We start from the raw sequence: 21,900 nt of genomic DNA on the forward strand, positions 1-21,900 counted from the left end.
TTGGCCCCAAAGTCACAAGTCACTCCAACCCTGTGCAGTTGCAGTAACCACACCTCCAGAACCCAATCCACCCGTTCAAAGCTTTAAATAACTCTAACTACCTTCGCAGGCTCAGTCCAGTACGTACTGTATGAACTGTGAAAATGTAACACTGTGTAGGCAATCATCCTGTCAGGGACTGCAGATGAAGATTAGCCTGGATAAATCTGACATATTTACATTATGGACCCAGGTGCTCATGTTTATTAATGTGCATTGTCCATTCTTAAATAAAATACACATGCATGAAACATTGATACAAGAACACCCTGTATAAGAAATCTGCCAAAGGCCATCTACATCTACATCTACATCTTCTACATCTACATCTACATCTTCTACATCTTCTACATCTACATCTTCTACATCTACATCTACATCTACATCTTCTACATCTACATCTACAATCTAAATGTAATTTTAATGGTACAATTCTTGAATAGAAAATTATCTTTATGTTAGTGAACAACTATAAATATAAATATACCTCTTCAAATAACATGGGCAATATAGAGAATTACCACTAGTTTTATCAGTATGTTATTAGTACATTGAGTAAACATATTCTATTAATGATGCTGGTTTGCAGTTTAATATTGAAAATGTCAGTCACAGTCCTAAATTTTCTCCAACATAGAGCACCACTGGTTCCCATCGTCTTATAATGGCCACATAGGTTGATTTATGATACACTCCAGAAAAACCCATAGGAGCATTCTCTAATAAGCTCAAACTGTTATAAATCACTGTTAAAAATTATGTTTTATGGTGTGTGTGACCTTAACACTATCTGGTTAGGGTTAGCCACAGTAACCTCTTGGCTATAGAGTTAGCGAAATATCGTGTTTTAGGGTGAAATCACTTGACATGTGGTTTGGGTTTAAGGTATAACTTGCTTAAAGTTTGGAAACCTTTGTCAAAAATCTAAATAAAATGATACCAAATGGGTTTGTTGCTGTTTTAAAGCCTTGAAGCCTTGTTCCAATAAAATATATATATATATATATTTCAACTTGAAACAGGTCAAATTTGACCCAAACACAGTAAGAGGGTCAATGCATGTTAACAATATATTGAAATGGGCAGCATAGGACCCTGAGAATATAAATATGCTCCTGTGCTTATCTGAGAACTGACAAGATAATACAGTAAGCATGACTGTACGCAACATTTCAGTATGCAGAGTGGTCTGGATCCGTCTCATCCTCTGCAGGGGAAGATAAGAACCTCCTTCATGAATAAAGATGTTTAGGCATCCTCTCTTCTCTGTGTTCAATGTGTACTTGCAACACCGGCCATTATTTATAGTCCCTGCTAAGGCCCAGAGTGGTGAGAGTGGGTCTCATGGGGGATTGGGAAGTGGAGCCACTGCTACCTATAGTGGGAAAGATATACCACCTCACCCCCGCTGAGAACTTTGCACAGGAAATGAACTCATAAATCAAGCAGTAAATTGAGTGTAGGGCTGTGCTTACTCATCTCAAGAGGTCCGCTCCTCTTCCTCCACATACGCCTGCTGCCTTTTTTACTGCATGACTAATGCGACGTGGCAACCGGTCCGTGTGTCTCTCGCTCTGGTAAGCTCTTATCAAGAAAGTGTGGATTTTTTTTTTTTTTTTTCCAAGTAAACACCATAACTCTGAACCTGGAGGCTACAGTGTAGGAACATCTAGGAAAAAGAAAGGGAAGGAAAAGTCTCGCAGGGAAGAGCAGCATCTTGTCCTACAGCTGAACTTCACTGCCTCATTGTGATGCCACTGGTGAGAGACGCCTGTCTTTACCCAGACACAGCCTGTGAGGAGAGTCTCCCCTGCCTGCCTCAGGCTATCCTGACAGTCACAGCCCCTGTCCGCAGGAATTAAATTCTCTATTTATCAGGACTCGACTGAAGCTGTCTAGGGACTGACCGAGGAAATGGCACACAGTCAGCCTCTTCTAGCAGTGGGACTCTGATGGAGAGTTCAACACACTGGGATGTGCCCGAACAGGTTGTTTCTTGACAGTGTGCGATGTTAAAAAGAAAAAAAAAAGAACCTCTATCATCCTCTCATCCTCTCATCCTCTCATCCCAGCTTCACACTTTGTTTCAGTTGTGTGCCAGCGCCGACACCTGCTCTGAATTCTTCTCACGCCTCTGAAGAACTGAAATGGAACAATTTTAAGACTGATCCTTGAATACAAGCCGTGCCTGTGTCCGTATGTGTGCATCCTCCCTGCTGAGCTTTGCTTCCCATTAAAGCAGAGACTCTGCCGCCTCCTGCAGCTGCTCTCCATCACAGCAGCAGTAGGCAACATTTCCTCTGACAGAGAGGGACGACAGGAGGGAGGAATCATGGCCATCACTCCTTTTACAAGAAAGCCAAAGGGACGGCACTGTTAAGTTAAGATCTCTATTGACCTCTGCTGGTGAAAAAATGCACCTGTAAGTGTGGCTGCCTCAGTCATGGACATCTATTGAATGTGTGGCTCCAATATCCTTATACTAAAAGGATTAGTTAATCCAATCACACCTTTAGGGTCAAGTGGAAAAATATTTGTGTGTGATTTGACTGATCTTTAACCTCTTGCTCAACAAATATCCTTTTAAAAACACGTTATCCTTATTTTCTAGACCATCTTATTCTTTAATTCTGTTAAGATTTTCCTACCAGTTGGCCTTGGATATTTAATTAGTACTAGTAAACCTTCTCAACTACTGTATTCTGCTGTTCACATAACAATATTTCTTGTTTTCTATACCACTTAAAAGCTACAAATATGATTTTAAACCATTTTTCAGCGGTGGAAAGTGACAAAGTACATTTACTTGTACTTAATACTGCACTGAAGTACAATTTAGAGATGCTTGTCAGTACTTTGAGTATTTCCATTCTCTACTACTTCATATGTTCGTACTGCTACATTTATTTCACTATATTTTTGACAGCTGTTACAATTTTTTTTGGCTTGTGACCCCTTTCAGAAAAATCAATATCCATGACATGTTGGCATTTACACCAAAGACTGATTTCCTCTCTGTATGTCTCACATAGTTTCATTTGAATCACTGTGTATTGCCCAAAGATGTAATGTTTTCCAATATTTCACAAAAAAGTAGTATGGTGAAAAGTTCCAAAAGATTAATACAAGTCTTTTGCTCTATTAATCATCTTCAGACCTCCCAGCTTTATATTGTGAGTCTTAGATAGAGGAGACCTTACTGGACTATCTTTAATAAAATAGCTTAAACTGTTTCCACCTCAACCAGCTATGAATGTGAAATGCTGCTCACACATTGATGCATTAGTATTAACATTCTAATAATGTCATATATTATTATATGTGTGTCACAGGGGAGTATTTTTACATTGTTCACTGGATCTGAGTACTACTGTTGCTGCTGTTAAAACAGTGCTGCTACAGGGGGGTCAGAGTCAGTCTGGGATTCACATCTGCAGTTTGTCAGTAAATTTAAATTCATAATCATATTCATAATTGGAAAACACAAAACTGTTTTAATGCCTTCAGGTCAGTAACAGATGTGACTAGAGGCATATTTTTCTGGTTTATTTGTATTATTTTTACATCCAATTCTCATGAACGTGATAGCTCAGGAACGCTTGAGGGAATTTCATTACATCTGGCACAAATGTCCACTTGGACGTAAGAATGAACTCACTAGATTTTGGTGGTCAAAGTCACTGTGATCTTACAAAGCATTCACATCTTAGAATTTACAGCTTCTTTCTCCATTTGAATCAGCTTCACTGGCCGAATATGTAAACACATACAAGGAAAATACATGTGAATTCCTTAAAAAAAAAAAAAAAAAAAAGCTTGTATACATCTGCTCTCTGTTTGCATCCATGCTGTTCAAACTCATGTAATATTGAGTTTGAACAGCATGGATGTAAACAGAAAGCAGATGCATACAACTTTTTTTTTTTTTTTTTTTTAAGGAAAAGTATCCTCGTCCACTGCCAATTTCACAGCAGCAGGTCATTGGGTTCTAGTGGGGGGGGGGGGGGGGTTGATGATACCTAATTCAGCCAGAAGGGGGACCTAGCTACTAAAAGGCCAGCACACTGCATTTACATTTTTGAAATCTTCACTCCCATCCCTGGACTGTATCAGTGGTTATGTCTGTGTTTCAACCTGACATTTGGTATATACGTTTAGTTTTAACAATGTTTAATCTGTTCTTTTTTTCTTCAGCTGAAGTTGGGAACGCCTGCAACCCCGAGTGCCTGATCCCTATTTTCAAACCCCATTTCAAAAGCCCAGCGGTCTGCAACTCCCCTCCCCCCCTCACTTTGAGCTGCTCAATTGCGCCAGAATAACACCGGAAATGAATAGTTTTGCCTTCAAAATACAGGCTCCTAGATAGGCGTGGTATGCGTTATGGTTAGTATGGTGATTTTACAGTCTTTTAATAGCGGTATATCGGTCTTATACAAAATAAAGTGACATTTTACCCCGTAGAATTTGGCCACTTGAGTAGAAAACAATAGATGAAGCATGATGAAAGAAACTGAAATTGAGAAATGATGTCAGAATCAGAATTAGGTCTTACTGCCAAGAGGGTTTGCACATTGAAGGAAGTTACCTTGGCCTTGTGGTGCATAACACCACAATCAAAAATATACACATAATAAAGACATCCTAAATAATATAAAAAGGAAGATATTTAAAAATGTGTGTGTGTGTGTGTGTGTGTGTGTGTGTGTGTGTGTGTGTGTGTGTGTGTGTGTGTGTGTGTAAAATGAAAAAACAGTACAGCAAAATATATTCTGATTTTAAAAATCCTTCTGGAAATGCAAAATGCAAATATTCTCACAGGTTATTCCTCAGTAAATCATCTGTTTTACTTTGAAGGTACCGGAAGTGTCACCTCTATTATCGTTAGCTTGACGGCGGTCTCGCGCAGAGATTAAGGAATGTGGAGCCCAGCAGCTACGTCACCCTCAAACCTCCTGCTGGGGTCCCGTCGTCAGTTAACTTTATAAAGACTGCTAACTAACAACACAAACACCACGGTTAGTACATTTAATATACTCCTTCTCTATATAACCCAACATTTAACTGTCACATTAGTTGCTGGTGTTTTAAATCTTTTTTTAAACATTGTTTAAGTAAGTTTTGCCTTACACTAAAAAAAAATGTCCGTTAGCTTGCTAGTCTGAAAGACGTTTAGAGACATTTTTTAGCTAAGTTACGTTAAACATCTTTCTCGAGAACTTTCTGGAAGGACTAACTATAACCTTAATGATTCTAAGTTGCTTTATTGTCTTCGGAAAGACATGTGAACCGTTGGACAAGTTGAAGCATGTGTGCCATTGTTAAGACTGAGGTCAAGCAGGAGGATAAAAAGCCTGTCCTGACTTGTTAAAGCAACGAGAGATTAGCTTTATTTACTGTTAGCAAGGTAACCATTCTCACTTATTTCGTGCTTATACACAAGTCGATTTCTACTCAGCTTTACGCAGCGTTACAGTCGACTGAGCAGTGAAATGCGTTGCAGTCTTTCCCACAGGACACACCACACGCACACGCTCAGTAGGGAAACATTTGCTGATTGCCTTGCAGTGTTTTGATAACACGTCTCTCCCCAGGGACGCCGGTCTCTGTCTCCATGGTAACGTTGTCGCGTTGAGCCGCCTGCGAGGGGGCGGCACCGAAGAGGAGAGACGGGTCGTCGGTTTCTTTTCTCCACGCAGAGGCGAAATCGGTGGAAGATGGTAAGAAGAGAGAGGCTGCATCAGGACTGAAATATAGGTAGATGGAGACTGAGACTGTTTATGCTGGTTTGTCTCACAGTGCAGATGCTTTCTCTCTCTCTCTCTCTCTCTCTCTCTCTCTCTCTCTCTCTCTCTCTCTCTCTCTGGAGGGTTGTATGCAGGGCTTTTGATGCTAATGTGAAGTGCTCAGGATTGCGTCTTTTGTCTGTTTTAAATGAGCATTTAAGATCTGTGTGTTGTATTTCCAGCCATTTCACAACGGAGCCTACTACCCATTCACCGGTGACACCCAGGGGACCCACTCCTCAGCAGGGATCCCCTCCCTCCTGAACTCCCCGCTCAGCCAGCACTCTGTAAGCAGCCACTCTGTACCTGCACCAGGCATGACTCCATCCAGCGGCGCCTCCACCATTCTCCCCTTCAAGTTCCGCCCGCGCAGGGAGAGCGTGGACTGGCGGCGGATCAACGCAGTGGACGTAGATTTGGTGGTGAGCCAGCTGGATGTAGACGCCCTGCAGGAGCATATCAGCATGGTGACTTTCTGCAGCTTGGACGGGGAGCGGTGTCAGAGGTGCCAGAGTCCCGTGGACCCAGCTCTGGTCAAGCTCCTACAGCTGGCCCAGCTCACAGTGGAGTGGCTCCTCCACAGTCAGGAATTCCTCTCGCTCAACCTGCACACGGCCGAGGAGAGGCTGGCGGCGGCTGGAAGGGATCGCGAGCAGCTGCTGGCTCAGCATAAGAAGCAGGAGGAGAAGGTGAAGACGCTGAGCGCGGAGCTCAAGCAGAGGAAGAAGGTTATCCGCACCCAGCAGTCCCTGCTCGCTCCACGAATCATCAGCAGCCACAAGGTACTGCTGACATGCTAAACGTTCGCTCTGTGTGTGTGTGGGGGGGGTGTATCAGTTACCATTTGCATTTCACATACGTATGGCAGGCAGACAGCTAGCTCCCATTGCCCCCACCCTGTTCACTCCCCCCTCCCCAGGGCCCCCACTCTGTCATTGTTCCCTACATCTATTCACAGCTCCGGCTTTGTGCATCTCACATCAGAATTTGGTGGGAATGAGGAAAACATCTGAAGGCTTTTAATCAGAGCCTGAGAGCATTTTACCTCTGAAAATGCTTGTAATGTATAGTAAGAGCAGTCATGGCAGTGCTGTTCAGGTTTGGTTCTAATAAGCTTTGTTTTCAGACTGGAAGAAAAGGATTTAGAGCTGCACAGCAGATGGTGTCATTTGGTGGCAATATTTTTTTTAATCCACTTACAAAAGAGTTACAAGAGCATTAATCAACATGACTGGCTGACCACCACCTCCCCCACCCTCATATACATATCACCATGTGGAGCACTTTGTCGTGTGTGTGTGTGTGTGTGTGTGTGTGTGTGTGAGAGAGACCCTGCCGGATGTATTGAAGCATTTTCCTGCAGATGTAGCCTCTGTCATGTAGCATTTTCCATCAGGTTATTTATAGCTCAAATCAAACACACACCCCCCCTCTATTCTTCAAGTATACGGCTGCTGCTGACCTGGCCAAGCAGTTGCCAAGGCAACAGATATAGTGTGTCATGACAGCATGTGGTTGCTAGGTGTGCGCTAGCAGCTCAGCTAACAGACGGCTCAATAATTGATAGAGAGGGAGTGTGAGCGTGTGTCCTTCAACAGCCTTTGACAGTTGTTGTTGTTGTTGTTGTTGTTGTTGTTGTCAGATTTCAAACATTTCCACAAAATAACCACACAGGACACTTCAGGAGACTCATTAACTTCACTTCCTGTTCACACAGTTGTAAACATCATTTAATGACTTCTTCATTGTAGCAGCACTTCACTTCCTTTCAGTCTTTGCCACTATATGGCGGCTCAAGCTATCAGTAGCAGCAGGTTTAACATTGAATGAAGCCACAGGCACAATGAGTGGCAGAGTTAAATGTAGCGTATGATGTGCGTGTGTGTGTGTGTGGGGAGGGGGGGGGGGGGTTTTGGGAGGGGGGTTCTATCCCAGTCTGTAGTGTCAGTGAGCTGGAGTGTGTTGACGCCCGCCGCAGGGAACAGATCAGCATCACTCACGCTATCTGTCTGCACTGGAACACATGCCTCAGCTCAGTGGATGCTGCTGGTTGAGACCACTCCCACTTTCACTCACTGTGTGTCATCACCTCCTCGTTGGTTTTTGTTACATTTTGAGAATGTTTTAGGGTCTTTATATAGTTCACACATTTTTCACACAGAGAACGCTTAAATAAACCAGCACACTGTAAGTAATAATTTATTTTATCAATCATTTTAAGCATTTTTTCGATTAATCAATTAGTTGTTTGGACTATTAAATATGTGAATTATGTCAATGACTGTTTCTCAAAGTTCAAGATGTGACCTAAAATGTTGCTGAAGAGTCCCAGCAGGAAGTCTACAACCTATAAATATTCAGTTTATATTCAAAGGTTTAAAAATAGTTGCTGATCAACTTTCTGTCCATTGATTTATACTGTATAGTAAACAGTATGGTGGGCCTGAGAACTCACGTCAAAGAGAAGAAGAGAAGAAAGAGAAGAGAAGAAAAGAAAACAATGCAAATAGACAAAACACAATGGAATGAAGGAAAACATCTTCACCAGTGTGACAATTGAACACAAACACAGAAAACACTGTCTGTAATTGTAGCTTGTTTGTGTGTTTGCAGTGTGTTGTCAAACTGATGAATGTTTGCCTGTGTTCTATTTCTTTCTGCTCTCTTTCTCCCTGTGTGTGTTTGTGTGTGTGTGTGATCTCTCATAGTACACCTCAACATGTGGAGCACTTTGTCCTGTGTGTGAGTATGTGTGTGTGTGTGTGTGAGGATGCGTATATGTGTGTGTGTGAGTGATCTACTTATTGCAGTGTCCTATAAATACCCGGGTCTGAAGGCATCTAAATGCCCCTGATGGAAACATTGTAATTGAGCTGTAGTAGGTGGGAGAGACTGAAACAACTCTGAGACAGACTGAATATTTAGAAGGAGGATAGTTGTGTAGCTGGTCCGAAGTTTGTTGAGGTTTCCTGAGTTAAACCAGATCAAGCAAAGTTTGATTTGTTTGTGTTTCATTTCAGTTTTTAGACTCTTTTTTTAAATACACCTCCTACCACATTCCTTCACACTAACACTGACTAAGTTCCTTCACAGATATCAACTGTATGAAGTATGAATCATCAATTTCAGACCAGCATCTCACTCACACTTCACTTTTAATTTTGTGTTTCATCACATTTATACCAACTAAGATTTTCTTATTTTGAACACGAGCGGATATATTAACATCTGTCTGTTTTTTTGTTTCTTTTAGTGTCCGCACTGTGATAAAAACTTCCTCAATTCCTCCTTTCTCCAGAATCACCTGCAGCGTCGCCACCCAGACGAGTATGACAGCCGTAAGTCAGCCAGTCGTTAAGGTTTGCTAAGCAGTGTAGAGGAGGGAGAGACAGAGAGTGGTAACACATGAATGAAGGTAGGAGTCAGATCAGTCACCTGCAGCTGGAAGAGCCAAGGATGTGAAGTCTTGTGAGGACATATTTACATATCATAATTTAAGACGTTCTCTTACATACAGCTGTTTCTTTCTTTCTCTCCAGAGCTGCGATCAGACAGTGAAAAGAAATCTCAGATTGATAGTCTGAAAACGGAGATCAGCAGTCTGAAGGAGCAGATTGCTCAGCAGCAGCAGACCTTGAAAGACAAAACAGTTCAAGTAAGAAAATCAGTCCATTGTTAAACGCTGCATGAGCCTCTTGTCACCCCACACTGCTACTTTATCTTGATATGAAGGTGTGAGAATATAAAAAGTATACTTGATCCTAGGAAAAAGAGCAGCAGTCCATGCACAAAGACCTGCTGAGAGAACTGGACCGTTTCAAAGCTGAGGAGATGGCACGCATGGACAGAAAGATAGAAGACAGCAGGGACGGCATCCGCAGGGAGATGGAGTTTCTTTACACTCGAAATATTCAGGTTTTAAACGTACGGAAATGACACTACTACTAATCCCTTCAGTAGCTTCTTAATGCCACTTTTAAATATCATACCTTTTTTCACTGTTTCACCTGTATTTTCATTCATTCATAGGAAGCAAACCAGAATCAGACAGCCAAGCATGAAAAACCAGCCAGTCCTGTTCACTCACAGCCTGAGAGAGATCTGCACAGCTACAAAGAAATGCAGACACAAGCCATCCAAAAGCTGGAACACCAGCTGAAGAAACAGGTCAGAGAAGAAGAGAGAAAACATTTAAAAATCTGATTATCAATTAAAAAAACTAACATGGTCAAAATCTTCTCTACCAGGACAAAAAGTGGGAGTACAGGCTGCAAGAAATAAAAGCTCAACACGGCTCAGAAAAGAATCAGGTGTGTTGTGTTTGTCAGAAATACCATTGTCATCGTCTCAGCTTATGTTTGAAATGTCCCGTTTTTAAAAAATGCAACGTCTTCTTTATTGTCCAGCTGATGGACGAGCTGAGCAGGATGCAGTCTCATGTGGCCGAACAGGAGGAACACAGCCGGAGTCTGCAGCAGGAGATGGGGAGGAGACTGCAGGAGAAGGAGCAAACCATCAAGGCCCAGAGAGAGCAGGTTAACACACTAGTATATATACACACACACACACACACACACTCTGAACACCACCCTGTGTGATTGAGCCAAGAGAGGAAGTGACAAGGAGGGTCAGGCCTTGTTCAGGATTTCCTGTATTTGCGACACAGGGCTGAGATTGTGCTGTATTGTGATATGATGATGATACTGTACATTTAATAGGGGGCATAGTGCATAGTGTACAGGAAGCGACTGTTTTTATTGGAATAGTCGAGCTTATATTTGAAAATACAATAGAAGCGGCTGCAGAATGGTGTAGCTTACAAACTGTTCATATTCTGACCCGCCTCAGTGTTTCCTCATAATTAGTCTCTAAACTTCTGAATCACAAATCATTCAGTCACAGATAAATGGGTGATAAATCCTTACTGAGGGTTTCAGATAGCAGAAGTTCTTTAGTTTTTATGCTTTTTGTTTATTGAGAAAAAACACTCACAATTACACTATATAATAATGTAATAATGTTTTTAGTTACATAAAAAAGGAGAACAAAATGATTTCAGTGAATTATATTAAATGTGAAGAATCCAACAATATGTTTAGATGGTGATTTTTGAATGTTTTAAAGAAATATGATGTCATATATGATCCTGAACATTATGTAAGGGTTAAGCTAAGATATTTTTAAGAGAAAGCTTAAAAACGTACATCTTCACGTTAGCCTTTAGCTAGCTTTTCTATCAGTCATCTCCACTCTGATACACTACTGAACTTTTTTTAGAATGTTGTATTTTAGTTGATTTTATATTTTGTATTTGTTCTATTTTTAGCTACTTTTACTATGTACTATTTTTACTATTTTAAGATTATCGCTATTTATGTGAAGCACTTCCTATATGTAATTAAAGTTATCAAATTAAAGTTATCATCATCATCATTATTATTAGTATTAGTATTATTATTAAGAGCTTATAGTTGTTTTCAATCATGATCATGTTTAATAATATTGTTTTTTTCAACTTACAGATAAGAAATATATCCTCAAATCCTCCCACCAAAGTAGTTGAAGTACCAGGTATGGGATTGTTTTTTGATTTATTGTGAAAGTACTTTTTCCTTTTTTCCTTTTCCTTTAAGTTTCCTTTTCTGTCCGTGTGATCTTAACACATTCATCTCATTTTCTGTATTACAGTGATCGTCAGCGCACCGGCTCCGGAGCCTAAACCAAAGAGAGTTGTACTTGGTGAGTCATTAGAAGCCAGCAGCTGTCAATAGAGGCTGAGCATGAGCTTTCCTGCATGAAGGATTTACATAATGCTGTTAGTGAAGCAAGTACTGTCACCACACCACGCCCCTACTCGTTTATAACGCATATTTTTACTTATTTGACTTCCAATGACCTCTGACCTCACGCTGTCCGATTAGAGGAGCCCACCTCTGCTCCTAAGCTGGATCCTATACAGGAGCTGTCAGAGGAGGAGAAAGGTAAAACGGACGCCAAGCAGAGCCGCTCGACTGCATGCCGTCTGCATGGATGCATCAGTCTGTTCTCAGCTGACTTTTTCCTTTAAGTGTGTCGAGACTGCCACAGGAGAGGTGTTAAGATGACTTCAGCCTCCATGATACTCTGGGCCGCCTGCCATTAGTTCTGTTCATCACATCCATCTGTCATGTTGCTGTCTTTGTGGCAAATAAACATGTAGATGTTCTCTTCTGCCTGCCCTGCCGCAGTCACATCCATCTACCTCAACCTGTAACACAGCTTGATGTGGAATTTGGCAAATGCATGCTTGTTCTTTTTTTTTTTTTTTTCTAACACTGGATCTGAACTGTGGATAAATGACTGGTTGAAATGTGGTTTCTCTTCCAGACAGCAGCATCTCTGAGTGGAGGCCGATGGAGAAGAAGCCTGACCCCGCGCCGGAGAAGAAGCAGAAGGCGCTGAAGAGGAACCCCAACATCAAGAAAGAGACGAGACTGCAGCTTGAGCAGGCTGTCATGGACAAGCTGGAGAACCTGGGAGTCAAACCTGTAAGTTCTTACACACTTTGAAACAGGAGAAGAAGTTCTAATGGAAAAACACTGTTAGATGCTAAGCTTCTTTTTATTCCCTGTGCCTCCTCTCAGGATCAGAGTGGTCTAAAGAACAAAGAGCTCACTTCTCTTCTGGCTAAGGTGAATTTGAAGCGGGAGAACATTGCAAAGGAGATGCCTGAATACTGGCGCCATCGGGACGATCTGTCCAGCTGTGTGGAGCAGAAGCTCGGGGGGCCGAGGAGAGGCAGCGACCCCGCTCCAGAGTCTGACGCCAGATCCAGACACACAGTTCAAGGTGCTTTCCAGGACTGACTCATTCAAATGACTCAGCCTCTTAGTGCATGAGGTCATCTTATTAAGTTCTTATTACTGTCCTGAGAATTTGAGTTGTACATGAATGAAGTCTTATATGTATTAACTGGCTTTGACTGTGTATCCAAACGCTCCCATCAATCTAATCTGTGAAAGCCTGTTTGCCGCCACAATAAGCCCACTTAAGCTGTGACACTCTGTCGCTGACTGATCTGCTAATTGTGTTATACACGCGTTCATCCGCGTAGTGTTGCAGATCCGGCCTCGATCCAGCAGCTTGCCCTCCAGAGCCACCCAGGTGATGTCCGGACCCGCAGTCAAACAGCCCAAGACCCCTCAGCCGGCACCAAGGACCAAGACCACCACCCAACCCAAGACATCTACACCCAACACCAAGAGTTCTCTGAGGACCTTCATAACCAGGTAAATAAAAGCATTAACGTAAAAGAGTTTGTAGAATCCAACTGATCACCTCAAACCACATTCTGAGTAATTAGCAGCATTAAAAACAAAGTTAACATGAAGCAGCTGCGTCTGACATCATTAACTACACAATGATACATTAGCAGCTGTCCAATGCAAACAACGACTGCATGTAAAGTATAAATGGGAAGAGCTGAGGACTACTTTGATAGCTCATACCAAATGTGATGCCACTGCCAAGGTCTATATAGGTCTAGGTCTATATGAAAAAGACAATATATTGTCAGGTGAGCTTTTAGCGCTGTACAGGCAGAATTGTACACGAGTCTGTTGTACTATAATGTTTCAAAGAAAGTACTTTTACAGTTAGGTGACAATCATGGGTGTTTAGTCTAAGTGCATGCTGGGATGTATTTCAGCTGGCTTTGTATCCATGAAGCATCCAGTAGTGGTTTAGCTTTTCCTGAAGGGACACAGTGACTCAGCAGATCAGTAGGGACTTTCCACCATCACTCAGTGACATTAATATCACCCAGTGTTTCATACTGAGGAGTACATATAAGCAATTTCAATCTGGTAATGCCATAATGCCTTAGTCCTTTCATGATTCTCATAATTACAAGCCCCTAATTATCTCTTAATAATGAGAAAATTAATTCATATTTACTTTTTTTGTAATTAAGATATAGTAATTGACTATAATGAGATACAGAAGTGAAAATGACCAGATAAGGCCTTCAAGTGATTTTTCTTGTAGTGAAAACCATGTGCTTCTGTAATCATCGCCTTATTAAAAACATTAAAGTACAATAGAAGTGAGCAAGAAATTAATTAATACAGACATCATACTCTTTGAATCAATGTATCTTTGTATAAACTGCAGTACTGCAGAGGATGAAACATCAGTCTCTGTGACAGTGTTGTGATTATAGTCAACGTAGAGATGGTGCAATGAAACTTAGTGTTGAGTCTAGTGTGAGACTAACTAGTTAAGATCAAACTTACATTGTACAATGTATAAAATAGTAACGTGTGTATAGAAAGCATGTGTGGTTAGGTGGTTTTGCTTCTAACATCAGGATGTGATCATCATATTTCTCATGTGTAGATTTAAGGAAGAAAGAATTTAGGTTCATCAGTCAGGAAAAGGCTCAATCATATCACACAAATTCAGCTCCTGAATGTTTTTAAAACCATCATGTGTCTGTGATTGTTGAGGACTCCTCCTTTCAGTTCAGACGAGGAATCTGAAGAAGAGTACACAGACATGGAGGAGGAACCGCCACAGAAACACCAGAGAGGCAAAACCCTTCAGTCCAGACTAAACCAAGCCCCCACGCACCAAATCAGATCAAGCAAACCCAGTCTGGTCCAGGCGAGGCAGCCTCCAACCAGGCACTTGTCCTCCAACCCCCTGCAGTCCCAGCTGTCAGGAGGTGGCGTGACCAAGACTACAGTCACTAAGATGGAAAGTGATGACGATAAAGATGATGATGATGACTGGTCAGAGGTCAGCGAGCTGCAGGAGATTGATCCCAAACAGCTGCAGAGTTTCAAAGACCAGAACGGTAACGTGGAAAAGAGAAACTTTGGAAAAGGTAAGTTATCAGTTTTCAAAACTGCCAACAAACAATATACATTATAACATAGGACTGTTTACTCTATTTGATTGTTGTGGAACAGATGTTGAAAGGCCGGTTCATACTGGTCAAGTAGCAAAGTTAAAATTGGAAAAGTTATTATATTGTATGTGAAAAATGAAATAACAGACTATGTGCAGATTCAGGTTTACAAACACCAGGATTCACAAGAAAACTGTAAGATATAAAGACCTGGATATGAATCAGAGGGTCTGCAACATATGAAGTCATAACCCTCCTGGAGACAAGCATCACATTTTATTTGAATGAAAGAATAATGAGGAAAAATAGAAATCCTTGCTAAACCTATTAAACCATCCATTCAATAGATTTTGTTATTGCAGTCCAGTAAGCTAAAAGTTGTATGTAAATTAGGAACCTTCTTTTTTTTGCTTCATTGAAGTCATTTATGTTGCTTTCATGTCATTTCTCTCAGAGAACAAAATCAATGACCTGGTCAGAAAAATGGAGAAGCAGTTTACAGACAGATCAGTAAAGAAACCAGCAGGGGGCGTAAGCATCCTACCAGAGAGGAAGGACGAGGTTGAGGAGCTGACGGTGAGTATAGCTTCAGTGTACAATGCTGCCACTTGATCATAGTTAAAGTAACATTAGGAGGAAGTTTTACTATGTTTGAAACCTTCTGGATAATAAAATATATTAATGATAAATAAACGTTTGTGCATGTGGTGACAGTACACAGATCTAGAGGAAAGCAGTGATTGGGTGGGCTCCTCTTTAGAAGACAGACATGAGAAGTCTAAACCGGCTCTGAGCTCTGGACCAATGAGAAAGAGCCTGGACTCACCCAGCACCAGCGTGTGGGGAACCTCTACAGGAAAGGCTCCCAAATCAGGTGAGCACTACCCACAAATCACTCACTGAGCATTATAATCTTCATAGCAGAATATGTTGACAGTTGGAATATAACAGTAGGATAATGTCTTGCCTTGTGTCTGTCAGGTCTGACTGACGCTGGAACAGGAAGCACCCTGAAGAGCAGCCTGTGCTCCCTCAGTGACATCAGCGACTCCGAGGACTTTAGCAATAAACACTACCGCTGATCACGTGATGTAGCGCTACGTCAAGCACAGACACAAAGACCTCAATAAACTCCTCTGACATCTGCAGTCAACGCCAAACAGCCATATTTTATTCACACAGGCTATAACACACACATGAGCAATACTGAGTGTGTGGGATTCAGAAGATCTTTTAATATTTGTAGAAATAAATGAGATTCCAGCTTTTCTTTTCTCAGTCTCACCTTTTGCCTTGTGCCAACTCTTTGTTTGCCTTTAGACCTTTTTCAGTGTTCATCTTTTAATAGATTGTCTTTTTTTATTCAGTGAAATACTCCAACTCAGAGTATGTAGTTTATGTAAAAAAAAAAAAAAGTTTGTAAATCAAATTTTATAATGTCCTCATGTGTCAAATGAAGCAATGAGATGTGACTTTTGTATAGAAAATATTTATACAAGCAATAAAATATTTCTTTGTGAGATACACACAAAGTTTTACATGAAACATTTACAGTCCTGTTTTTTTTATTTTACTAAACATGCACAATAATCAATGAGCTGATTTTATTACAGATTTCAAGGGTCAAGTTTTCTGCATGCTTCTGAGCTCCATTTCATAAAGAGGATTCATGTTCATCAAATCTTAGACAAATAGAAAATATTATATACAGCAGGGGCGTCAAACTCATTTTCAATCAAGGGCCACATACGACCCAATATGGCCGGATCATTAAAGATATGGAAGGAAGGAACAAAAAGAAGACAGGAAGGAAAGATGGATGGAAGGAAGGAAGGACGGACGGACAGATAGAGGGAAGGACAGAATGAAGGAAGAAAGGAAGGAAGGAAAGATGGAATGAAGGAAGGAAGGACAGAATGAAGGAAGAAAGGGAGGAAGGAAAGATGGAAGGAAGGGATGAAGCAAGGAGGGAGGGAAGAAAAGAAGGAAGGAAGGTGGGTGGGAAGACAGGAAGGAAAGTGGGCTGGATCGCACCCCTCGGCGGGCCGGTTCTGGCCCACGGGCCGCATGTTTGACACCCCTGATATACAGTATCTTTTCAAGAAATGAAAAGGGTATTTATGTTGTTTAAATGTCACAAATATACACATTTAATTCAGCCAACAAAGTAAAAACATATTCAAAACACTTTTTTTATATGTCTGTCTTACCAAGTTCTTCTTAGTTTCATGGCACTACAAAGATGTTACTTTGACCCACTTCTGTTAAATATTTAAACTGACACAGTCTCTTTTATTCAATAACAGCTGTTGGCTTTCTCCTGTAGCATTACCACTGCCTCTAAAATGTTGTTTAGTCAATGTTAACCCGGCCACCTACACAGGTGTTAGTCATTAAATGAATAGTAAGTGTCATCTGTTATTGTGTGGCACAGCAGGCATTAAATCATCTACAGCAGTGCTTCATTCTCACCGGCTCGGTCGGCCATGAACCTGATTTGTAATATGAGCGACTGGGTTTTTATGGTGGGTGACAGCTGTTCTGACACTTCTGTTCCCTTAAATATCATTGGCTCTAAGCACTGACAGGCTGTGATAGGAGGGCTGTCAGTGCTCATGGGATAAAGCTATGTAAATGATAAATACTCAGTTTGAATGGATTTGGGTATTCAGGTACATCTGAGCAGGTCTGGCTTCACAAATGAAATTCTAAATGAATTCAGGTCTTCTTCAGCACTCTATGCTTTATTCACCAGACTTTATTTATCTTGCCTTCATGTCTGGTGTCTGAGGTCATGTCCTCTTTCCTTTTATAATATACAACCCACTCATCAGTCATGTATAGACCACTATAGATACTATCATTACATATCATACAAAACAGCATTGTTGTTAGATTCTCTGACGTAGAGCGCCATCATGTGGCGAGCAGACACTGAACAGACAAATGTGTTGATGAAGCCACTAAAGAAAACACAAAAGGAGGGTCTGCTTGAAAGTAAACCTAAAGCTAGACTCATTTTTTCTATCACTAAGCTCAATATACACTCTATAAATACTTGACAAAAAGACAAAGAAGAAGAAAGAATAAATGCGGGGCACAATGTAACAACACAAATAAACACACACACAGATGAACACTATAAGAGTGCAACACAAAGGGTCTATTGTCTATTAAGAACAAAAAGTATATGTATGAGAGAACTCAGACAAAGAATAGTAGAACATAAAAATGCTATAAGATGTTAAAATAAAAGATCTATTTCATGAATGAATCAAGCCGTCTCTATCTCACTTTAAATATAAAGGAATTAAGGTCTGTTTGTTTAAGCAGGTGGAGTTTAATTTCTAAACTGGAACTAGACTTGAAGCCAGTTTATTGGATTATGTTTTAAGAGAAAAACTGTTTGAAATGTAGTTAAAGGATGACGGTGTTAAGGTCAACAGTAAATTGGCTTTGAAATGAGTTTGGGCCCTCCATACATGCTGAGAAGGATGAAATTTGATTATACTGTGTTTGGAAAGACAAGGTTGAACAGTCAAGAACTTAATGCACTTTCTGTATTTAAACTGTGAATTCAAACTTTTTACACACTGATGGGTTAAGATGAAAGATTTTATTCATAGAATAATTAAGTATGATCATTTTTGAACAGATTGTAAACATAGAATATTTCTTCTCTTTTATACCAAATCTTTAACCAGGTTTCAAAAGAACAAAGCATGCAGATGTACAGGAAAGAATCAAAGGTTCAATAAGCATTGGATGCTACCTGGTAGAGAAAGAGATCAAAACTGCAATCAAATGAAATAAAGAACAGAGTTATTGTTTTGCATGGAGAACCACAGCTTGAATATGTTCATAGATACAGTATTAACTTAAACATCAACATATTTCTCTGCTGAACACATGGCCTAGCTTTACTTTACTTTTCAGCATTATTAAAGGAATATTTCAAAATGTTGTAGTCTCTTAGATGATATTATACCATGCCTATCAATCTTTTCATTTAACACTCTCAATAAGCGTATTTCAAACTAATCTTAAAGGACCAGTGTGTAAGATTTCAGGGGATCTATTGGCAGAAATTGAATAACAGACCTGACCTCACATCCTGCACACTGTCATTGACTGGTGTCCACTGCCCAATAACACAACACACAGCAAACACAGCAAAATAAAAATAAAACTCAGGCAGAGTGCAGGGTCTCTGTAGATATACATCACCACACACTTCTAGTAGGTCATAAGTAAATCCTCATAAATCCTGCAGCATGCCTTTAAGTCTTTGTGCAGTCTCCTTTTGACTCAGACGAAGTCGTCCCTGCTGAAGGTCCGAGTTGTTTTCGTTGGTGATCTGGTTGCTCGACTTTTCCTGCCTTCATAGAACAGTGGGGGCCCCAGCGTCACTCTGGATCCCGTGGGCGGCATCATGTAGGTCCGTCTGGTGCGGGCGGTAGCGTAAGTGGCCGGTCTACGTGGCCTTTGCTGGGAACTGGTTAGTGAGAGAGGGAAATAACAGGAAGTTCATTGTCTGGTTCATTATTAATGCAAAATGAAAGCTAGTCAGTTTGAGTGGTGTTTAGGGGTCTTCACCTTGATGGTAGGCCTTCTTTTCCAGAGAAGAAAGTCATCACAGTCCCTGCACAGATGATAAGGATAGAGCCTCCCCAACCAATGAAAACCGCAGCTCCAAGTTCAAATCTGAACAGTAAACATTGAGATATATCAAGAGCTGTTTTTCTGCACTTTTTAAAATTTTGCTTTTTGAAAAGTACTCACTTCTGTGCCCTGAAATTTGGATCCACGAACTCTGTTATGACTTTATTGGCCCACCATGAGTAGGTGATCATACCACAGAATCCTAACACAACACATCCAGTATTTGAAACATCATGAGTGCATATTTTACTCAAGTTTAATTTTCTTGACAAATATCCCAAAACATTGTTACCTGAAACCAGGTAGGTTATACCGCCTGCAAATGTCACCCTTGCATTGGCAAGCTCTGATCCGCCTATTTTAGTGCATTTCATCCCTACGAGTGTGAGGACGCCTCCGAAGAAGCCGGTGATGACAGAGCAGACAGCCAGCGCTCTGCAGGCATGTAGGAACACTGCAAGAAAACAGGTAACACACTATTGAGAAGTTTGAAATCCTTTTTGTAATGTTAGTAGTTGTGTGATGGCAATGATCAGTCGGTCGATCAGTCGGACCACCGATTTGGTTCACATTGAAATATCTCAACAGTACTCAGGTGGATTGCTGTGTCATTTTATAAAGACACTCAAGGTTCCCAGAGGATGAATCTGCTGACTTAGGTGAACCTCTGACTTTTCCTTTAGCTACACTACGAGGTTGACATTTGTGGTTCAGAGTGAAATATCTCTACAACTATCTTCTATCATCTATCTGTTCCCCTGACTTTTCCTCTAGTGACACTACTAGGTTAAAGTTTTCACTTGTGCTGAGATATACAGTTTACAGTTATACAAAAGTTTGGACACACTTTCCCATTCACATCAATGAGAGAGTGTGTCCAAACTTTTGACTGGTACTGCATCTCAACATCTATCAGATGGATTGGCACCAGATTTAGTGCAGACATTCATGGTTCCCAGAGACTTTGAGGATGACATTGTTGGTTCTTTATTGAAATATCTCAACCACTATTGGGTGGATTGCGATGAAATTCATAACATATATTCAAAATCCCCAAAGGATACATCTTTGGTGATCACCTGACTCTCTAGTGACACCAGCAGGTTAAAGTTTTCTCTTATGCTATGATATATCTCAGCATCTATCAAATGGACTGGCACCAAATTTGGTACTGACCCTCATGGTTCCCAGATGATTTATTCATAAGACTTAAGACATAAGACATAGATTGCTGTGAAATTTGGCCCATTCATGGTCCCCAAATGATGCAGTCTATCACTATATACTGATTTATGACCAAATACCTGAAAAACTAATGACATTCTGTAGACTTTTAAGAAACGGGTTGAATGTATCATTAGAACATTTAACTTAAATGAATGTTCATTAATCAGTGCTGTATCATCTAAATATCTTTTTCACTAAATATATTCAATATCTTTAACTGTTTGAAACATCTTATGAAACAATTTCCTACCAGGCAGGGCCAGCAAGGAAGGGTAATCCTTGCAGTCGGACACCCCCGTGGTGTCTGAGATGCAGTCCTTCCAAAGGTTAGAGTAGTAGTTGGAGGTGGTCAACACAATGCTGCCAACCTCAGAGAAAGTCCAGTACTCTGTGGGAAGAGTGGAACACACCAGGATCCAGCCACACAGACAGGATACAAAGCAGCCGATCTCCATGTACATCATCACCGTCCTGTACTTCATGGTGAGTATTGTTCCTCAACCAAGAACAAGCAAAAAAAACCTGACTTTATTTAAATTGATATCCAAGCTTTAACCTTCTCACTGTGGAAAACTGGTCTGAGCTCTGCTACTATGTCATTGCTGATGTGTAGTTGTCAGACCAGCAGTGTGGATGTTTGGCTTGTTTCTCATCTTATCTTTTAGATAGTTTTGCTCAGTAAGCATCCCTCACGTTCCCAGCTCCCAGGCAGAAACAATGGGTGACGTCTTACAAGTACACCTTGTCATTGTAGTGTTTTTTTTTTACTTTACTTCCTTATTGTATGGAATCCCACAGACCTCAGTTCTATATGAATAATAATTAAAAAATATGACTTTTTTTTCTTTTCTGACCTTAATAAATTCTATAATGTAGAAAAGTTGGGCATGATGTAGATCAGGGATGTCAAACATGCGGCCCGTGGGCCAGAACCGGCCCACCGAGGGGGTCCAATTCGGCCCACTTTCCTTCCTGTCTTTATTTCCTGCCTTCCTTCTTTCCTTCCATTTGTCCTTCCTCCCTTCCTTCCATCTTTCCTTCCTTCATTCCTTCCTCCCTGTCATCTTTCCTTCCTGTCTTTTTTTTCCTTCCTTGCTCCCTTCCTTCCATCTGTCCTTCCTCCCTTCCTTCCATCTTTCCTTCCTGTATTCTTTTCCTTCCTTCCACCTTTCCTTCCTTCATTCCTTCCTCCCTTTCATCTTTCCTTCCTGTCCTTTTTTCCAACCTTTCCATTCTTTTCTTTCTTCCCTCCTCACTTTTATTCTTTCCTTCCTTCCACCTGTCTTTCCTTTCTTCTCC

The 21,900-nt window shown here is 40.9% G+C and overlaps 2 protein-coding genes across 2 annotated transcripts; one reads left to right on the forward strand and one right to left on the reverse strand.

Moving 5' to 3' along the window:
* The first annotated feature begins 4,981 nt into the window (after positions 1 to 4,981).
* Positions 4,982 to 16,134, forward strand: dzip1 (DAZ interacting zinc finger protein 1). Its single transcript, XM_053314476.1, has 19 exons — positions 4,982 to 5,054; positions 5,631 to 5,756; positions 6,005 to 6,604; positions 9,076 to 9,160; positions 9,362 to 9,477; positions 9,588 to 9,746; positions 9,852 to 9,989; positions 10,070 to 10,132; positions 10,229 to 10,357; positions 11,345 to 11,393; positions 11,511 to 11,561; positions 11,744 to 11,803; positions 12,189 to 12,349; positions 12,446 to 12,650; positions 12,916 to 13,090; positions 14,309 to 14,688; positions 15,167 to 15,288; positions 15,427 to 15,586; positions 15,694 to 16,134. Exons 2-19 carry the CDS (start codon positions 5,754 to 5,756, stop codon positions 15,792 to 15,794), a joined length of 2,757 nt encoding a protein of 918 aa, XP_053170451.1. The 5' UTR covers positions 4,982 to 5,054; positions 5,631 to 5,753; the 3' UTR covers positions 15,795 to 16,134.
* A 2,886-nt stretch (positions 16,135 to 19,020) lies between these two features.
* cldn10d (claudin 10d) lies at positions 19,021 to 21,083 on the reverse strand. The gene is made up of 5 exons (XM_053314598.1): positions 20,852 to 21,083; positions 19,667 to 19,828; positions 19,495 to 19,576; positions 19,309 to 19,416; positions 19,021 to 19,207 (listed from the first exon to the last, which is right to left on the reverse strand). The coding sequence occupies exons 1-5, from the start codon at positions 21,081 to 21,083 to the stop codon at positions 19,021 to 19,023; spliced, it is 771 nt and encodes a 256-aa protein (XP_053170573.1).
* Positions 21,084 to 21,900: the final 817 nt, after the last annotated feature.

The sequence above is a fragment of the Scomber japonicus genome, chromosome 24 (genome assembly GCF_027409825.1).
Source record: "Scomber japonicus isolate fScoJap1 chromosome 24, fScoJap1.pri, whole genome shotgun sequence".
NCBI lineage: Eukaryota > Metazoa > Chordata > Actinopteri > Scombriformes > Scombridae > Scomber > Scomber japonicus.

Bases quoted from the DNA above. Each gene is read 5' to 3' on its own strand.
- dzip1 (XM_053314476.1), top strand. The intron at 10,358-11,344 runs GTTAACACACTA...TTCAACTTACAG, and splicing joins TCAAGGCCCAGAGAGAGCAG to ATAAGAAATATATCCTCAAA. The intron at 11,562-11,743 runs GTGAGTCATTAG...CTGTCCGATTAG, and splicing joins ACCAAAGAGAGTTGTACTTG to AGGAGCCCACCTCTGCTCCT.
- cldn10d (XM_053314598.1), bottom strand. From the start codon at position 21,083: ATGAAGTACAGGACGGTGATGATGTACATGGAGATCGGCTGCTTTGTA. The intron at 19,829-20,851 runs GTAGGAAATTGT...GTTTTCTTGCAG, and splicing joins TTCCTTGCTGGCCCTGCCTG to TGTTCCTACATGCCTGCAGA. The intron at 19,577-19,666 runs GTAACAATGTTT...GTGTTGTGTTAG, and splicing joins TATAACCTACCTGGTTTCAG to GATTCTGTGGTATGATCACC.